This window comes from Gymnodraco acuticeps, unplaced genomic scaffold, assembly GCF_902827175.1.
Source record: "Gymnodraco acuticeps unplaced genomic scaffold, fGymAcu1.1, whole genome shotgun sequence".
NCBI lineage: Eukaryota > Metazoa > Chordata > Actinopteri > Perciformes > Bathydraconidae > Gymnodraco > Gymnodraco acuticeps.
The window spans coordinates 255021-273603 of record NW_022990612.1 but is presented as its reverse complement, the minus strand read 5'-3'; the positions used below and the strand labels follow the sequence as shown (position 1 = coordinate 273603).

Genomic DNA, 18583 nt, shown 5'->3' with positions numbered 1-18583 from the left:
GTCGTCCTTCCTCTGACGCTAATAAAGTCAAAGCAGGAAAAACACGAAAACAGCTTCAACTGAAAGAAACCTGGGGATTATTTTCAATAATTCAGAGCATCAAAACTTTCTTTAATTTATTTTAATTGGCTACCATCCTCAGCTGGCTCTACACTTGCATTACCAGAACAGTTTTCTCTTATATATTTGATTTACTTTCTACATAACATTACATTTAGCTGCTGCTTTTATTCAAAGCGACTTACATTAGCTTTGCATTAGCTTTCAATAAGTGCTACATACAGAAATTACGTTTTTTTCCATATGTTATTGGCCAAGGTGCAGTAGAAATCGACAGGTTTGCAGTCTTTAACAGAATATTTTTAATCGTTCTGCACTCCTGATATCAATGAGGAGCTAGTGCCACCATTTTGTAGCTAGGATATCATACCGGTGTTTTTTTGCTGGTGGGTCGAAAGGTCCCACTTGCAGTGAAGGAGCAGCGAACTGATTTGCCATTGCTGATACTTGAGTGGAAAAAAACCCAGTACTACATGCGTGTGTAAAGCAGCTGAATGAATGTGTGTGTCTGTGTGTTCCCCTGCAGTGGATACAGAGGGAAGGAAGTTGAAGGGAGGCATCCAGAGGAGCACGGAGACGGGTCTGGCTGTGGAGATGCCGAGCCGGACCGTCCGACAGGCCAGCCACGAGTCCATAGAGGACAGCATGAACAGCTACGGCTCCGAGGGAAAGTAAGTAACTCATCCGGACTGGTTCATATACACATGCTGTCTCAATTTGCCTACATTTGTATACTTACATTTGCTGTTTTTAGGGTATAAGTGTGTCCCAATGCAAAGTATGACCAAAGTCACTATGAGTGCACTCATAACTGTCCAAAAGTCATGTGTGGAACGCTGGACATTTTTCATCCTCAATGCCGGCCATCATTGCTAGGTCACAAAGTTGCAGGACCCACCGTGATTGCAGTTGTTCTGGTGAACACCGCAATAAATAAAAGTCATACATCACAATAACTGTAGGTGTACAATGTAGTACACCTACCTCATTGGTGTTGAAAAGAAGCCACCTTTAATTGGTTTACTTGAGAAGTCTGTACTAATTTGCTACTGTGAACAGTAACGTTGCTAGCTAGCTCATTAGCTGACTAGCTAGCTAACTAACAGTGGCCAACTTCACTTCCAATGAGGGCAAAGCAGCCGTGTGCACTTTGACAATACGGTACACGGTGGAAAATCACACACGCAAGATTTCAATATGTACGACATGGCAGTGAACTAACAGAAAGTATCTAAAATAAGACACAGAATAAATCACAATCCGTACCAGCACACACTTCAGCAAGCTCAACATTCACAAACTACCTACATATAAAATAAACATGCTTACATTATAAGATCAGTTTAATTGAGGCATGCAATCAGAATTAACTATTGTTTATCTACAATTTGTATAGTTGGTCTCACTACTATGTTTAAGGCTGGAAGATATTTTCTGAATATATTTCCCCCTTTGAATGTTTTCTGTTGGACATAACTAAGTCAATATACATATCAATATACATTTATATTTAAGCAGTCTAGTTGTTGTTGCAGTCATGCCAGCAGGAAAATCAATTATGTAATGAATTACATTTTTAATTCTGATTTAGGTTACAATTTGGCTTGAAGTCTTAAGGTTTAAATCTTGGGGAAAAGGCATTACATTCATAAACACAATTGTATTTAAAGGTTTTGCTAGCTGAACCATATAAAATGCCTATTTACTATACAAAATTACCCTCAATAATTAAACGTTTGCTAACGTCTGCATAAATGACTGGGCTAAGTGATTTTGTGTGTTAATTATACTGGAGAGTTACTGCCTTGTTAATAATTTTGTACGGACTGTTGTTGTGATGAGAGCCGATGTGCCTTTGTATGACTTTGTTGGAACAAGCCAGTAAAAAATGAATAAGGAACAGAATCAAGGTGGTGTGATTTGTACTACTTCTTTTGTGTTTGTCTGGCTTTTTGTTTGCTCCTCTTAGGTATCTTCTTTTTCCTTTACAATTACAGAACAAATTCCCATTAATTTTGCAGGATTCTTTAGGAATGTTTAGATGTTCCACACTTGGAAATGTAATTGTATTTTCTCCCTAAGTTCTCCTGGTCGTAGGTCTTGGCTTTACATATAATATGAACTATTAGCAGGGGTGATGGCACACACAGGAAGACACTCTACTTTAAAGCCCAGTGGAAAATGACATCAGCTATGCTAGTGTAGTACTACTGAACACACACACACACACACACACACACACACACACACACACACACACACACACACAGCAGATAAGGCTCGCTTAGATATCTGAAGTTACATAACGGTACGAGGCAGACTGGCAGACTGATGGAGGCAGAAAGGTTTAAAGACACCCAGAGGAGCAAGAGGAGAGGTAGAGACTCAGAGAGAGCGTTATTAAGCGCATTAATGTGCATATTTATTTTCCTTCATACTTGGAAGGCTTATTGTAATGCACAATTGCTACATTGTCGTTCTGGCAATCAAAAGTCAAGCATGAACATTTTATATAGCCTGTATTCCAAAAGAAGTGTCAGCATGCTTGGGGAGTAACGGATAACATGTAACGGGATAACATTATCAGAAATACAAAAAATGTTTTAATGTATTCCATAACAGTTACATAAAAAAAGTAAGTAATCAGATTACTGTTACATTTCAAAAAATTGTGAATTTATATCAGGATTACAAACTAGAAAACTAAAAGGAGCATATATTGTTTGTTGTAAAAGGATCAGATGTTATCTCTTCTCTGAAAGATACACTGTTCTGTAAGCTAATACTTTAAGTTTGATTCTATATATTCTACTGCCTGTATCTGCTTTATGGTCTTTCTTTGGTTCATTTGTTATTTTTGTAATTAAACCTATATGTTCATAAAATAGTGTGTGTGTGAGTTCAACTGTATGTATTAAACTAAATAGAGCATTTTCTGTGATATTGAAGTAACAATAAGTAACTAAAAGAAATCAGGTTACGTTACTTTTATATTTAGATACTTAGATTAGGTTACTGATTACATTTAATTTTACAGGTAATTATTGTAACGGAATATATTTTGTAAGTAACCCTCTGTATGTCAGCTGAAATATAGCTAGTTTGTTCTCACGAAACCTCTATTAACGGTTTGACAGAAAAGTGATGTTATGAGTCAGATGCAAAAAGAGCGAAAGATTGAGAAAGTGCAGCAGGAAGGGAAAGTGTACTCTGTGTTTTCGCATTGAGCTTGTTTAGTTTACCTTATGGAGATTCCACATTGTTTGTTCCAATTCATTATTCTGTCCCCTCTCTTATGCATTAGATTTATATATTTCTAATTTGCAACTTCAAATATGCTTTGAAAGAAACATAAGGACACCCAGATTATGTTGTTCATTACCATAATGAATCAAGTCAGCTACATGTTTACTGACGATGTAGTTCATTAGTTTCCCTGCTTGTGAAAACTAAAGCCTGCTAAAACTTGCATCTTGTTAGGGCCAGGTTTTCCACTTTGGTAAAATACTGTCTAATTTTGCCAATATATTAAGTTGCAAGGACACTAGGACAGACATAATTAAGAGTCCTCTTTTGAACAGAAAGAGAGGAGTTAGAATTAAAACATAATCAATCATTGTTACTATTCTCATCTTGAAGAGGTGGCTTACTACCCATGATATCTTATTATATTAGAGCAAAAGAAGTAAGAAGCATCCTTGAGCATCCTAACCCAAATCCTTGAGACTTGATGCAACTTTATTGAAATATTGTAACAAAAACGATACATGACATACTGGATGTAACTCAAACTTTAAAAGCAAATGGCCATAAGTCCAATTCTTACCATTAGAGCAGTGCTTTTTAAATAATGTCACGTTCGCTACTGCAATGTAGCACAATGCCAATTGTTATGGAAATCTAAAAACCCCAATACTGTAGAGTACAAGTCAGAAAACAAATAAATGGTGAATCCAACGGAGTTGTCTTTCTGGTGATGTTTATTCGAGGCCTCAAACAAACATCAGATACAATAAAATATAGACACAGGTCTCACAGAGTATAGGATAGTCTGCGCGAGTGTGCCCAGTTGAATAATAGCAAAGCAATATAAAGAGAGAGTAAAAAGGTGGGGAGGAGAAGAAATCTTCACACGGTCACATTGTTATTAGACACCTGGCCTTGAGCTGTAGAAGTTCTCGTGTGACTTTGTGTGAGTCAACTCAGTAGCCAAAACAGCTCTGTGGCCTTGAAGTAGAGAAGATAGAGGAAAACAGCACAGTAACCAAATGAGAAGCATTTGTTTACTTTGAACATATCAGGATAGAATAACATTTCCACTACATTCCCCACTTTTGATCATACTTGATCAATAAAAACAAATGACAGGATAGACTGATATAACACATCAATGAATACACTCCATCGCTGGTTTAAGTAAACACATCACAAATATATCATAGAAAACTGGATGTTTGTGTGGAGGACAGACTCCGATATAATGTAAGCATAAGAGGAGAGTACACTCGGTTCACATGATTATATTGATTATTTTGTAGTGTCGGAATCAGACTCTTCTGATAAGAGCTGGTCTATCTCACTGTGGCGCAAAGGATTGTCTTGTAATGGAATAGCAGTACACTGAACGAAAGCTGAGGATACCATGCTGGAAACGCACTTCTTCAGTATTGGGATAATCAAACAGACATATAATATGACACAGGTCAAGAGCAAATTGGTGATTAGGACACATCACTTGTTGTCATCTACTTCTGTTGGTGATTAGGACACATCACTTGTTGTCATCTACTTCTGTTGGTGATTAGGACACATCACTTGTTGTCATCTACTTCTGTTGGTGATTAGGACACATCACTTGTTGTCATCTACTTTTGTTGGTGACTAGGACACATCACTTGTTGTCATCTACTTTTGTTGGTGACTAGGACACGTCACTTGTTGTCTTCTGCTTCTACCGTTTCTCCTTTCCTGTGACTACGACCTTGCAGTGGCTGGCGTGGACCCACGTAGCTCTCTCTCGGCGACCTTGACCGCTGTCTGGTTGACCAGACGCAGGTAGGGGCCAACGATTGGATTTCCAGCTCTTTCTCCGGAAATCCTTGACCAGCACGAAGTCGCCGGGTTGGAGATGGTTAAGTGGACCAGTGGCAGTCGCTAAAGTGGATGACAGGTTAACATACAACATAGCAACATAGCATCCTCACACAAAGTTGTGGAGGGAAGAGGACATCCTGGAGCCTTGAGTCCAATCTGTGGAGGAGCCCCAAAAAGGATTTCAAATGGCTGAGTTGGCCCCGTGTTCGTTCCCACATCCTCATGTACATCAGCACAATGGACAGAGCTTGTGTCCATGACAGACCTGTGTCTGCACAGCATTTTGCTAGTTTGTTTTTGATTGTGCCGTTCTCTCTTTAGCAAAATGTGAACCGTTGTTCTAATTTAAGATGTTCTCTGATGGGCTAAGCTCAATGAAATCCAGCATTAGGTGCTAAATGAATTTTGCTTAATGCAAATTACCCCCCTTCACCCCCCTTCAGAACCACTCCTGATTTATAGCCTCTAACATCTGATTTATAGCCTCTAACATCCCCCCTTTTTACACATTGTCCAACCCATGTGTCAAAAACAGCCCCAACAGCCTTCCACCGAGCCTTCTCAACTGGTGTAGCTAGCTGCTGAAGTGACGACATGTTGTCAGTGAAGGAGGAGACAGGCATTCTAACAAATGAGTGTAAGGTGCGTGAGGTGCGAGAGGAATCAGACTCTTCCTTTGCGGCTGAGTCAGCAGATAAATTAGCAGACCCAATTTCTTAGGGAAACTGGGTCTGTACTGCTTGCAGAAATTGTCTACACTTCCAAATAGCCACAAAATCGTGCACTACCCCAAAAGCATAGCGTGAGTCAGTGTAAATAGTCACGGTTTTGCCTTCTGCAAACGTGCAGGCTTCAGTTAGTGCGATGAGCTCTGCTGCTTGTGCTGAGACATGGGATTGGTCCGGAACGGAGTACAGCAGAATCTGAAACAACAGGAAAACACCCCACCCGATTAGTGCCCCCTTGGTCGCGAGAGGCAGACCCATCAACATACAAAATGAGGTCAGCCTTGGTCAGAGGAAACACTGCCGTTATTTTTGGCAGTAACTAGTACTCTAATGCATTACTTTTTAAATTCAGTAACTCCGTTACCGTTACTACATGGTGCGTTACTCCGTTACTGCGTTAGTTTTTTTTATATAGTCAACAGCCAGGCGAACAGAGATGAGAACTGTACTTAAGTACAGTACTTGAGTAAATGTACTTTGATACTTCCTGTGTCACATGCGGAGACGGGCTGTGGGCGTGTTTGTGTTGTTTACTAACAAGACTATCATGGCGGCGGCGGAGCTCAAGTCTAGTTTCTCCACCTGGAGATATTCTCACTATTTCACTTTTGTCGAGCACAAAGAAAATAACGTTTTAGTTAAATGTAAGTTGTGTCTTGGCGGGTCAAAGATCCTATCTACTGCCCAAACCAGTAATTCAAATATCTTAAAACATCTGCAAAAACAACATGCTGGGACGAAGCTAGTAACTAAGACCGGCACAGACCCAGACTCAGCCGACGCCACTCCACCTCCACCTAAGCAACAGCGGCTGGATTTTAACCAAAGGACTGTTATCCAGGGAAAAGTCGATAAAGCCATTGCACGGTATGTTGTAGAACACATGCAGGCTATTGCTACAGTGGAGTCACCCGCTTTCAGGGAGCTAGTTAGCATGATACCATGTCCGGGCGGCACACGGCATATGGGACGGAAAACTTTTTCCAACTACCTGGAGAAAGAATATACAAAAATGGAAAGCCAGCTAATATCGATGCAATCCAGATTGCATATAATGCATGTCAAGTTGATCAACAGATTGTATTATTCTCCAATGCAATAACAGTACTGAAATGAAGGCTATAAGGGCATTAATGGGAGCCCTTTTTTCAAGTAACGAAAACGTTACTTTTCACAGTAACGCATTACTTTTGGGTGTAAGTAACTAGTAAAGTAACTGAGTTACTTTTGACATGAAGTAACTAGTAATGGTAACTAGTTACTGGTTTTCAGTAACTAGCACAACACTGTTCATAACACTCCCTTCGATGTCTCACTATGGGATGCGCCTCATCGCGGACAAACAGAAGCATCAATCTCATTACGCCAATCCTGATTGGCTGGTGATCTTGACGTCAGCGTCAGGGAATTCACCCACTATAAGTAGTTTGCGCCACGACGCATGCGTCATTCAAACACCTCTTCTCGCTTCAGAGCACATCTCTATAGTAGCCGGACAAGCTTAACGGTCCACAGACTGAACCCAAATAACCATTTCGGTCGCCGGGCGCTCGCCGGCTACTCCTTCTGCTTCGCAGGAAGACGGTAATACTAACGCCAGTTAGTATTGAAATCGACCTCGCCGTTCTCTTTCCCCGGAAAGTAAGGTAGGTCTGATTTTTTTCAAGCTAGCGTTAGCTCGCTCCCTCACTATCGACACCACGGTAGCGAGGACGTTTTTTCTTTTCTCTTCCCCACGGAGAAGGAAAGGATTAAAGGAGCATACTGTCACACCAGTCAGTATTCTCCGGGAATAAAAGACCCACACCGTCCTTTTCTCCGGATTAAGGACAGGGTGGTAACACCTTTTTTCTCCCAACCTACCTGTTGAGAGCGGGTCCTCTCCACGCCACGAGGCGAACAAGATGGACGCCTCTCTCCCTCACACCAGAGGAGTCAGGGACTCGGTGGCTCGACTCTGTGGCTGCGGGTTGAAGATCTCGGGCACAGACACACACCAGGTCTGCTCGTCCTGCCTCGGGCTGGAACACGCCCGAGGCGCTATCGACAACCCCGGCTCGTGCGGACATTGTGTCCGCTTCACCGTGAAGAGCCTCCGCCGACGGCTAGCACGCCAAGCTAGCCTGTCGGAGCAGGACCCCCCCCCCCATGTCCACTGACCTGCCGGCCGGCAGTCAAGACGCGGGGGCGTCCGCCGCAGAGAGTGAACCCCTCTCCGTGTCGGTCTGGGGCTCATTATCTGCGATGGCTGCAGAACCGGAAACCCGCGCCCTGGCAGGCCGGGACCCGGTGACGGCAAGACACGCGGGAACGGGACCCCACGCTTTACCGAGCTGGGGCTCCCGGTTAGACCTCACCATGGTCTCACCCGCGGAGGATGTCCTCGAGCTGGACTACGATGAGGACGAAGAGGACGCCTCGGTGTTCCTCCTGTCCGAGTCGGATGAACATGAAGAAGACATCTTCATGTTATCGGCTCAGGCTGCAAAACCTGGAGCGAGGGCTGCTCTCCCGGGCGATAGCACACCAGCTTCGCCCTGTCTGAGCATGGACCTGCAGGCCGTGTGTAAACGCGCCGCGGCCAGACTCGACATCCCGTGGCCTGAAATGGCCAAGGAGACCTCCAGGTCCCGCTACGAAGGGAAACATTTTCCCCAAGCAGCGTGGACAAAGAGGCAACTCCTTCCGGTCTTCCGGGAGATGTTGGATGAGGTGTCGGTCTCATGGAGAGACCGGCCCTTCAGCAACAAGGTCCCAATCCAGGGTGCCTCCTCCCTAGACTGTGACGGAATGGAGAAGCTCGGCCTGCTCCGCATACCGCCCATGGAACCGCTGGTAGCGGCCCACCTCCTACCGAGGATGGGCCCGTCACCAAGCAGGAACCCCACGCTGCCAGCAAAGTCGGACCGATTTCAGTCGACAATGACTGAACGGTCCTACAAAGCCGCAGCGTTGTCCGCCAGGGCCCTGAATGTGTCCTCGCTGCTAACCGCTTACCAAGCGGAGCTCTGCGAGGACCTGTCGGGTAACCCGGGGGCAGCCACTCTGGACGAGATGGCAGCGGTCACGGACATTTGTCTTCGTGTCCAACGCTGCGCCGTCCAGGCCACGGGGCAAGGCAATGGGGATCATGGTGGTGCAGGAAAGAGCGAGATGGCTCAACCTCACCAACCTCCCAGACCGGGAAAAGGAGGATGTGCTGGATATGCCCATCGTTCCCGAGGGAATTTTCGGCTCCGCTCTTGCTTCCATGCAAAGGAGGTGTGAGTCGAAAAAGAAGGAGGACGAGGCACTCCACCTCTGCCTCCCTCGAAGGGTCCAGCCGCTGCCTTCGCAGCAGCAGTCCTTCGCCCAAGCTGCCTCGAACCCTGCTCGGTTTAAAACACCGAAGACGCAGAGGTCGCAGCCCGCCCCGAGTCCCCAGCCCAGGCTGGAGACGAGGGCGAGCTGGCCTAGAAAATCTCCGGTTCCGGCTGCAGCTCAGGCGCAGCCAACCCAGAATTTCGGCCAGCAGTCGAGGAAGAAGAAGCGAGCGGCGTGACAGCCCCTCCTTCTCCCCTCTGTGACAGAGCTGGAAGTCCACGGTTCCCCAGCTCTAAATGTGTTCCCGCCGCCTCGAGAGATGCCTCAACACCATCCTCAAGTCCGCACAAACACATGTCACACATTTGTTGATTTTTCTGTCATAAAACATTTGCCGCTGACGCATCCAGGATTCAGGCCGAGGGCGCAGCTCAAAAAAATGAAAAGAAAAACAATAAAACCAATAAACAGCCCGTCAACTGTTCCCCTTCTGAGAGCAGCTACGGCATCTCTCAAAAGGCGGATTACAGGCGGGTCTGTGAAGGCACCACCGCCACGCGCATGTGCAGTGCCGGCTGGGGCTTTAAAGGCACCACCGCCACGCGCATGCGCAGTGCCGGCTGGGGTTGTGAAGGCACCACCGTCATGCGCAGTGTCGGTGGGGATTGTCGAAAAGGGGCACCACTGTGTTCAGACACTAGAGGGCCCCATAACACAACAAATAGAGACTCAGAGGGGAAGAGACGTGACATCTCCACTGGCTCTAAGGAGCATGCAGTGGAAGATGCTCACATCATCTGCTTGGGTTTTCAAGACAGTAACACGGGGCTACAGACTCCAATTCGCTGTCACCCCCCCTCGCTTCTCGGGCATTCTGCATTCGCAGGCCCGAGGAGAGTCAGCCTATATTCTGGAGAGAGAGATTCTCTCTCTCCTAGAAAAGAGGGCTATATCTATTGTACCCGCCGAGCAGAATCTGGGCGGCTTCTATTCCAAGTACTTCCTCGTTCCCAAACGGGGAGGGAACGGAATTCGGCCAATACTTGATTTGAGGGCTCTGAACAAATATCTAAAAGATATAAGTTCAGAATGCTCACTCACACATCTCTGCTGCGGCTCGTGCGACAAGACGACTGGTTTACATCAGTCGACCTGAAAGATGCGTATTTTCACATCCCAGTATATTACCCACACAGGAAATATCTGAGATTCGCATTTCAGGGGATCTGTTATGAATACAGAGTACTCCCCTTCGGTCTGTCTCTCAGTCCAAGGGTGTTTGTACGTTGTACGGAAGCCGCGATAGCCCCGTTAAGACAACAGGGTATTCGCCTGGCGACCTACCTGGACGACTGGCTGCTTCTCGCACAGTCGGAGCAGGAGGCTGTTACGCAGACAAATGTCCTCGTAAAGCACCTGCTCAACCTGGGTTTCATAATAAACATAGAGAAGAGCATGTTGTGCCCCGCGCAGACTATACTCTTCCTGGGTTTACGCCTGAACTCGGTGCCCTTTTCAGCTCGCTTGTCAGCGGAAAGAGTGAAAGCTTTCAGAGCTTGTCTCGCTCTTTTCCAGCTGCGCAAACATGTTCTCTTCAGATCATGCCTGCGATTGCTGGGGCTCATGGCGTCAGCCATCCTGGTCGTACAACTGGGACGCTTACACATGAGGGAGTTTCAGCACTGGGTGGCCGCCCTAAAACTAAACCCGGTTACTGTGAAATGCGTAATGGCACTGCGCCACTGGCTGCACCCGACTTTTCTAGTACGAGGTGTGCTTATGGGTGCTGTCCTTTCACGGAAAGTGGTCACCACGGACGCATGTCTGACAGGTTGGGGAGGTATTTATGAAGGTCGCCCGGTGAGGGGTCTCTGGAGCAGAGACCTCCAGCGGGCGCACATAAATTACCTGGAGCTTTTAGCGGTGTTTCTCACCCTAAAACGCTTTCTGCCTTTCCTCAGGGGACATCACGTCCTTGTGAGGACAGACAATACGACCACAATATCGTATATTAACCGCCAAGGGGGTTTGCGTTCTCTCCAGTTACACACACTGGCGCGCAAACTGATCCTATGGAGCGGTAGACGTCTCCTCTCTCTGAGAGCGACGCACGTCCCGAGAGTGATGAACCTCGGGGCAGATCTACTGTCCAGAGGTATACCACTTTATGCAGACTGGACTCTACATCCAAGGATTGTGAGCCAGCTGTGGGTGCGTTACGGCAGAGCCGCGGTGGATCTGTTCGCATCGAAAGACAACGCTCAGTGTCAGCTGTTCTTTTCGATGCGCGATCTAAATGCACCGTTAGGCGTGGATGCACTCGCGCACGATTGGCCCCCGGGCCTTCTGTACGCGTTCCCACCCCTGGCTCTGATACCCCCAACTCTGGCCAGAGTGAGAGAGCAACGCCACACACTTATCCTGATAGCTCCGCACTGGCCTGCAATGTACTGGCTAGCGGAGATATATCAGCTGCTGTGCGGGCAGCCATGGCAGCTCCCACTACGCAGGGACATACTGTCCCAAGCGGGGGGGGGCGATCTTTCACCCACACCCAGAGCGCTTGGCTCAATGGGCCTGGCCCGTGAGTGGTACAATCTGAATACAGTGTGACATGAAGCTGACCCTGGCAGCTGCCAAGCGAGCCAGTGGCACTCATGCACTATCTGTACAGTCTTCATGCACTCAGTTCGCCCCAGGGCAAACAGAGTGTGGTTGAAGCCCAACCCTGCCTTTATCTTAAGGCGGTTGGTTCAGGTACCACATTTGACAGTGAGGCACCCTCCCCGCCACTGTAATCCTCCGGGGAACAGCGGCCGGATTTGCCGTGTCCAGCCCGTGCTGCACGCACGTACAGGGACAGATCAAGAAGGGTGCTTCGTCATAATGACCAACCCCTTGTGTCCTGGGCTAACCCTTATAAGGGCAAGCCTGTTACTAAGCAACGGCTCTCCCACTGGTTTGTGGAAGCAATTGCTTTGGGGCTCATATGAGTCAGAGTTCGCAGGCACCCTCGGGTCCGCGAGCTCTTTCGACTCAGGGTCTGGCTGCATCCTGGGCTCTGTCCAGGATGTCTCCCATCCAAGACATTGTTGCAGCGGCGAGCTGGTCCTCGCCGCTCACTTTTGTCCGCCTCTTAACAGGCTGGACGTCTCTGCTCCCAGTGTGACTCAAGCAGTGCAGGGCACCTGGTTGAGTCGGGACTCTACCTGTTAAGTTCTGGTTGGTTTGGTGATTTTCGAGATAAGCTCGTCTGACAATACGGGAGCTACAATTTCCCATAGTGAGACATCGAACGGAGTGTTATGAATGAGAACTATAGGTTACTTACGTAACCCCAGTTCTCAGAGTAACATGAAGTGAGATGTCTCACCAGACGGCCCTCCTTGCTATGGTGAAGCGAGAAGAGGTGCTTATTTTGAATGACGCATGCGTCGTGGCGCAAGCTACTTATAGGGGGTGAATTCCCTGACGCTGACGTCAAGATCACCAGCCAATCAGGATTGGCGTAATGAGATTGATGCTTCTGTTTGCTCCGCGATGAGGCGCATCCCATAGTGAGACATCTCACTTCATGTTACTCTGAGAACTGGGGTTACGTAAGTAACCTATAGTTTTGTTTCATAAAGAGAAAGCAACACTTTCTCAGAATCAAGCAAAACTAAGAGTTTAAGAGAGAGAAAAAAACAAGCAAAATAAAAATAAATTTCAAAAATAAAACTATAAGTTGCAAACAAATCATTTGTGTAATCATGTAAACTATAAGTCTTTTTTCTTTGTTTTAACATAGGTTTTTGTTTGCAGTTCTCTTTGCTTCTTTCTCAATGATCAGAGTTTTGCTCTCGCTGCAGCTCTTCTCGTTTGCGCTCTCTCATTTTTTGTTTTCGATTTTGACACAAACATCCCAGGTGGGCCGGACTTTCAGGGGTGTGTCCTCATTGGCTACTCAGTTTTTGAGTGACAGCCCACTACACCACAGATCATACAGTGCAACTCATGCAGCAAACTCCGGAGTCCACTCGGCCACGTTAGTCCCCTGAGGAGTTTCATGAACATATCAGACTTATCTTATGGATTGCAGTGCATTATACTTGTGTTGTGTAGTTTATACTTTATTCCAACTTTAAATATTGTAATACCTGAACACACTGCTGCTGTTAAATAATTTCCAATTTGGGATTGATAAAGTGTCTGTCTATTTATTTTATAGATTAATAAAACACATCTATGTATTTTCAAGCTAAAGATGATACACAATGTAAACTATATACTATTATTTTTCAAAGACATGTTACATTTCAAAAGCATATATGGCTATGTTTAGGACAAACAATTAAAGACTGCTTTAATTTAACAAATTCTGCAATATAAAAGTGGCAGATTTGCTTTATGAAACCTAGGCTGCATACCAACACAATTAGGAACATGCTCACATCTTACTATGTTGGTCTGAAGAGCTGAAGCATTCATACACAATGGATACAAACTGTGTTGTCTCATTATATATCCTGTGAGAAAATGATATACATTTAGCACATTCTACTATTCCTAGCCTGAGGAAGATCTGAATAATCAACAGATTTGAATGGAATCTCTAACATTTTCATGTAGAATAAAGACAAAAGAGTGATTATACAAATTACATTTATTGAAATTGTAACCAGAAGAAGTCTCAAAGAATGTTTGAAATAAAAGGACATAAAACAAAAAGGTGGATAATGATAACATCTATTAAATGTATATGTAAAGACATTTGGTCAAATGAAATGACACTGAGCCAGTGATAACAGTAACGCCCACCGTGGATGAAGCTGGTGCAGTTCTTTCTTCATGCCCCCCTCCTAGGATCTAATGCTGTCCCCTCTACGATTGCTGCGGATCGTATAGGGGCGTTTCCTAAAGGGTTATGAACCCCGCCCCCACGTATTTCTTAAAGGTATATGACGCTCTGTTTCTCATTTATTTTAACGCTTTGAATGAATCATAAACGAACTTTGAAAAATAATAATAATTAATTTGCATAAAGAATGAAGAGTATACAACCCACAGAGAAGACAAATTCATAAATTGTAGGCATATCATTTTTCACTGTTTGTGCAGTGGTAGTAATTATTATTCAAATCAATCAACTACGTTTTATGGAAGATATTGCTGTATATAATTTAACAACATGAGTAGAGGTTTCTGTACACCTAAAATACTGAAGTTTAAGTTACTGTCCTGATGTGTATCATTCATTTGTTCATGTTGTGTCTGGTGGTAAGATTAATAAAAAAATACAAAATATATACAGTACATACAAAGAGGAAAGTCTTTATTAAACAAACATTTTATTCTTGGAAGGTGCCTCCAGCATCATAGAAACAGTCAATGCTGCAGAATCCTGCCAGCTCATCTTTTCTGATGATGCCATAACTAATGTTACATAATTATAGAAGACACATCCGAAGTGTTATTTTTACATATTGATTAGCAGCCGACATTTACTGAAAGGATGCGTCCGTCTCTCGTCTGGTTCATTACAACTAGTAGTTACAAACTGTTACAGTTACAACCTTAATCAGTACCGCACATCTTATTACTCAATTCAACCAACCAAGCTAGCCATGTGGTCTATCCGAATCCATACCATATTATTTGATTAAGTTACAGTATGTAGGGCAGGCCTACTTATATTTCCAAGATAATACAACAGTACACAACAGTACACTAGCATCATGCTAAGTGCTGGTTAGCATCACAGCATATACGCTAACCTTAGGTCAATTAGATGATCAGCTTTGGTAACACAAATCAGTATTGTTACCGAGCCTGATAATCTATTGACCTATCTGAGCTTAACGTTATTACAACAGTAGAGTAGGCCTGGTTGCAAACGGGACTATAGGCCAACGTGTTTATAACATCATGCTAAGTTAGCATTTAATACCACAAACATTTTTACCACATACAACTATTATTTACTTTATTAACGAGGTTGGACAGTTGATGTTGTACTTTGATAACGAGACAATTGTGTGTTAAGAAAAATGACATTACAATAAATATAAACATGCATCTCTGGAAAATACTATTACCGCTGTTTCAACTTGTTGTTCGGCCATCGTGAAAGAACGAATGACTTATTCTGCGAGGATTTATAAAAGCAGCTGGAATCCCTTAAATTGCATTACTGCCACCTACAGTATGTATTTCTGCTGAGTGTCATTATTCTATTGGATAAAAAAAGTTAGGAAACGCCCCTATACGATCCGCCTCCTTGCTGCGGTCTGCAGCCAGACCCATCTCAAAAATTGCGATGCAGCATCATCCGGGCTACTCAGACAGGATAAGCAATCGAGCCCGAATGCAATCAAACCGACTTCTGGGGGACAGTGCGGTGAAGCCCAATGCTGCAGACTGTAGGCGATGGATGCAGATGGGAGCAATTCCCGTAAACCCTATGTTAAAATGTCCAACTTAACATCAGAAAATGAACATGTTTCTAGCCTGGATCCACAAAAACATATTCTGTATAGATTCCCCCTTCATGACAACAGGACTGCTGCTCCTAGCTCCTCTGTCTCACTGCTAGCTCCGTGATGCTACAGCGGCTCAGCTCATGAGGAGAACACTACTTGAACTCGGCCGTGTTTGTTGTGTCGGTTCCTGGTGGACTATTCGTCCTGCAAATATAGGATTTATCTGCGGTTGAAACAGACCGTCCATGAATGCAGTTTCTTCGGTAAGTCAACCCTGCGTACTTTATGTTATGTTACTGGTGTTTTTATTAAGCTAACGTTAATGAATGTTTAGAGTTGGGTTAGCATTTGAACAATCGTAGCTTCATCTGTGCTAACGATGCTATGCGTAGCATCCAAGAGTGTATAACATTAAGTGGGATGCTACTGTATACCAGAAGGCTTCTGTGCGAGGTTGCTAAAATAAGGTCATCCTTGTACGTTAGATAGTTAGTTTGCTAATTAGGTTACTGTATGCATTGTTAAGGTTCGTTTCAATTAGCTATGCTCTACTATAGCATAAAATAGACTAGCTAACGTCAAAGTATTGTTGAAGAGAGGCTTAGTGTATATTAAATCAACCTCACAATGAAATGTGTGTATCTTTAAAGTATGAACGTCACATTTCAAGATGGTCCAGAAATAACGCTCCCTGAACTGGAGTTATTTATTGCAGCTAACCGCCTATCCGACGAACGACCCAAACATTGTCGTTTTTAATATTATTACCAATGCCTCTTTTAATTGTATTATCCTCACACTTGAGAAACAGCCTTATCGTGGCTGTAGAACGGAACATGTAACTTAATGCCTGCATTTAAGGACGATGAATAGCGTAGTCAATGCTTTAGTGACAAGGAAATGATTTGTTTAAATATTAGATATGACGTTATCTGTGACTTCATTGAAAATTAAGCTATTGCATTTGTTCAATAGGTTTGTGTCTTACCCTTACGTGTGTGATACATATGAAAACAAATTAATTTGACTGACTCATGAAAAACTCATCCAAAATAACAGTAAAATAAAAAGGACCTAGCCTACACAATAATACTCAATCAAACTGATACAGTATAAGGACTGTGATATCCAGCCATTTCTTAAGTATAACAATAAGATTATGACCTGTTTTTAAAAGAAGATAAAAAGTTGTTTGCATGTAAAGAAGTCTGTAACTTTACATCTGTTTGTTCAAAGTGTCCTCAAGGTGATCCAGACAGGCTGGATCAGAGGATGAGAGACATATCTGGACTCCTAACAGCAGAGAACTTCAGCACGGATTCCAAGGTACACCTTTTTCATACTTTACAAAGAATGCATAAAGTAATGACTCTAATACACTGATATACATGCCATTAAACATGACTGAATACTAGATCACCTACACATCAGTGATGTTGAGTGTACTTTCTTAGCAAAAGGTTACATTTACATTTTACCAAGCAACATAACTTTTTTGTTCAAATTTCAATGTATTTAAGGCAAATATTATTGAGAACTACGACCCTTTGTCTCTGCATACTGACTGTAAAAAACATGTTAAAAGTGATTCTTTCAGTGAGACAACCGGACAGAGCAAGCTTCTACAGTTGCACTAAGTTTTGATAACAGTTAAATATTATTTTAATAATACATTTATTTCAATGTTGTTGAATTTAGAACGGTTTATTCATAATCTGATTATCTTTGTAGTACACTGTTGGATTTAAAAAAACACATTCAAATAAAAACATCATTATATTTATAGCCCCTGAACAAACAAACACACCTCTTTCTTAAATAACACACTTGCTCTGCAATAATATGTGTTTTTGATATGTCTGTTAGGAAAGGACAGGCCTGAGAGACAGGACTGCTTCACCATTTTCTCTTTCTCTGAGGGTCCAGAAGAACATCCAAGAGGGAAAGGAAAAGCTGATGTGATGAGATTTAAGAGCAGTACAGGACATTAACTAAGAGACACTTAGGCCCTTTCACTAATTCCCCTCCTCGAGACTTAGTCCCGCCCACAGGAGATGTGAGCGGAGGAGCCAAGGAGGGGAACCGAGGAGAGAGGAGGGGAAGAGAAATGAGAACTCCTCTCCGCTGAGCGGTCATTTTAAAGAGACGTCCATTAATGATGACAGGAGGCACAGCAGCCCTCTGTCTGATGGACAGATGTGTTCATGACGACTTATATATTTACTTTGATTCATTCACAGTGCGGTATAATGAGACAATAACAGGCTACAGATGCAGACACACACACACACACACACACACACACACACACACACACACACACACACACACACACACACACACACACACACACACACACACACACACACACCCCATTTGTATTGTATTATTGTATGAGAGAGGTTCCAGTTTGAATTGAGGCGAATATTTGTAATGTTCAGAGGTTGTTGTGTTTAATATTCATTCAATATACAAGTCCACAGTACTGTATTTATCGCGATATTGAATAATTATTTATTTTCAATAAAAACATTTTTTACTTGGAAAATGTTTCTTTATTACATAATAAATCTGATTTGTACAGCATTTTAGTAGGATAGCAGTATTTTAAAGTGTCAAAAACAAAGTGACAGTAACAGACTGGAGCAAGAAAACCAGTGTTTTTGTACCTATAGTACTACCAAACAAAGTAGGCATTTTCTTTGTGCCACTGCATCTCACAAATAAACAAGGACATTTAATAATCAGACCCTGCAATAAAATAAATCAAGTTTCACTTTGTTTTTCAAGTAACTCAACTCAAACTCACTAGTCACTCACTCAGCATCATCAGACAGGTTTTTAGGAATATGAGAATGTCCACATTTCCAGGTATTTATAAGCTGGGATGTTTGGGCATTTACAATATCCCCTGCTCTGGAAAAAACTCTCTCGCTT

The 18583-nt window shown here is 43.6% G+C and overlaps 1 protein-coding gene and 1 long non-coding RNA gene across 2 annotated transcripts in view; both read left to right on the top strand.

The window, feature by feature from the left end:
- Positions 1–473: 473 nt before the first annotated feature.
- Positions 474–18583, top strand: part of rims4 (regulating synaptic membrane exocytosis 4) — a 58641-nt gene continuing 40531 nt past the window's right edge. Inside the window, exon 1 of the mRNA XM_034228971.1 lies at positions 474–731. Coding sequence (XP_034084862.1) covers positions 559–731 — 173 coding nt within the window. The 5' untranslated portion in view covers positions 474–558. The remainder of the gene's footprint in view (positions 732–18583) is intronic.
- On the top strand, positions 15849–17787 carry LOC117554544. Its single transcript, XR_004570282.1, has 3 exons — positions 15849–15909; positions 16883–16972; positions 17513–17787. It is a non-coding gene; the product is annotated as an uncharacterized LOC117554544 (long non-coding RNA).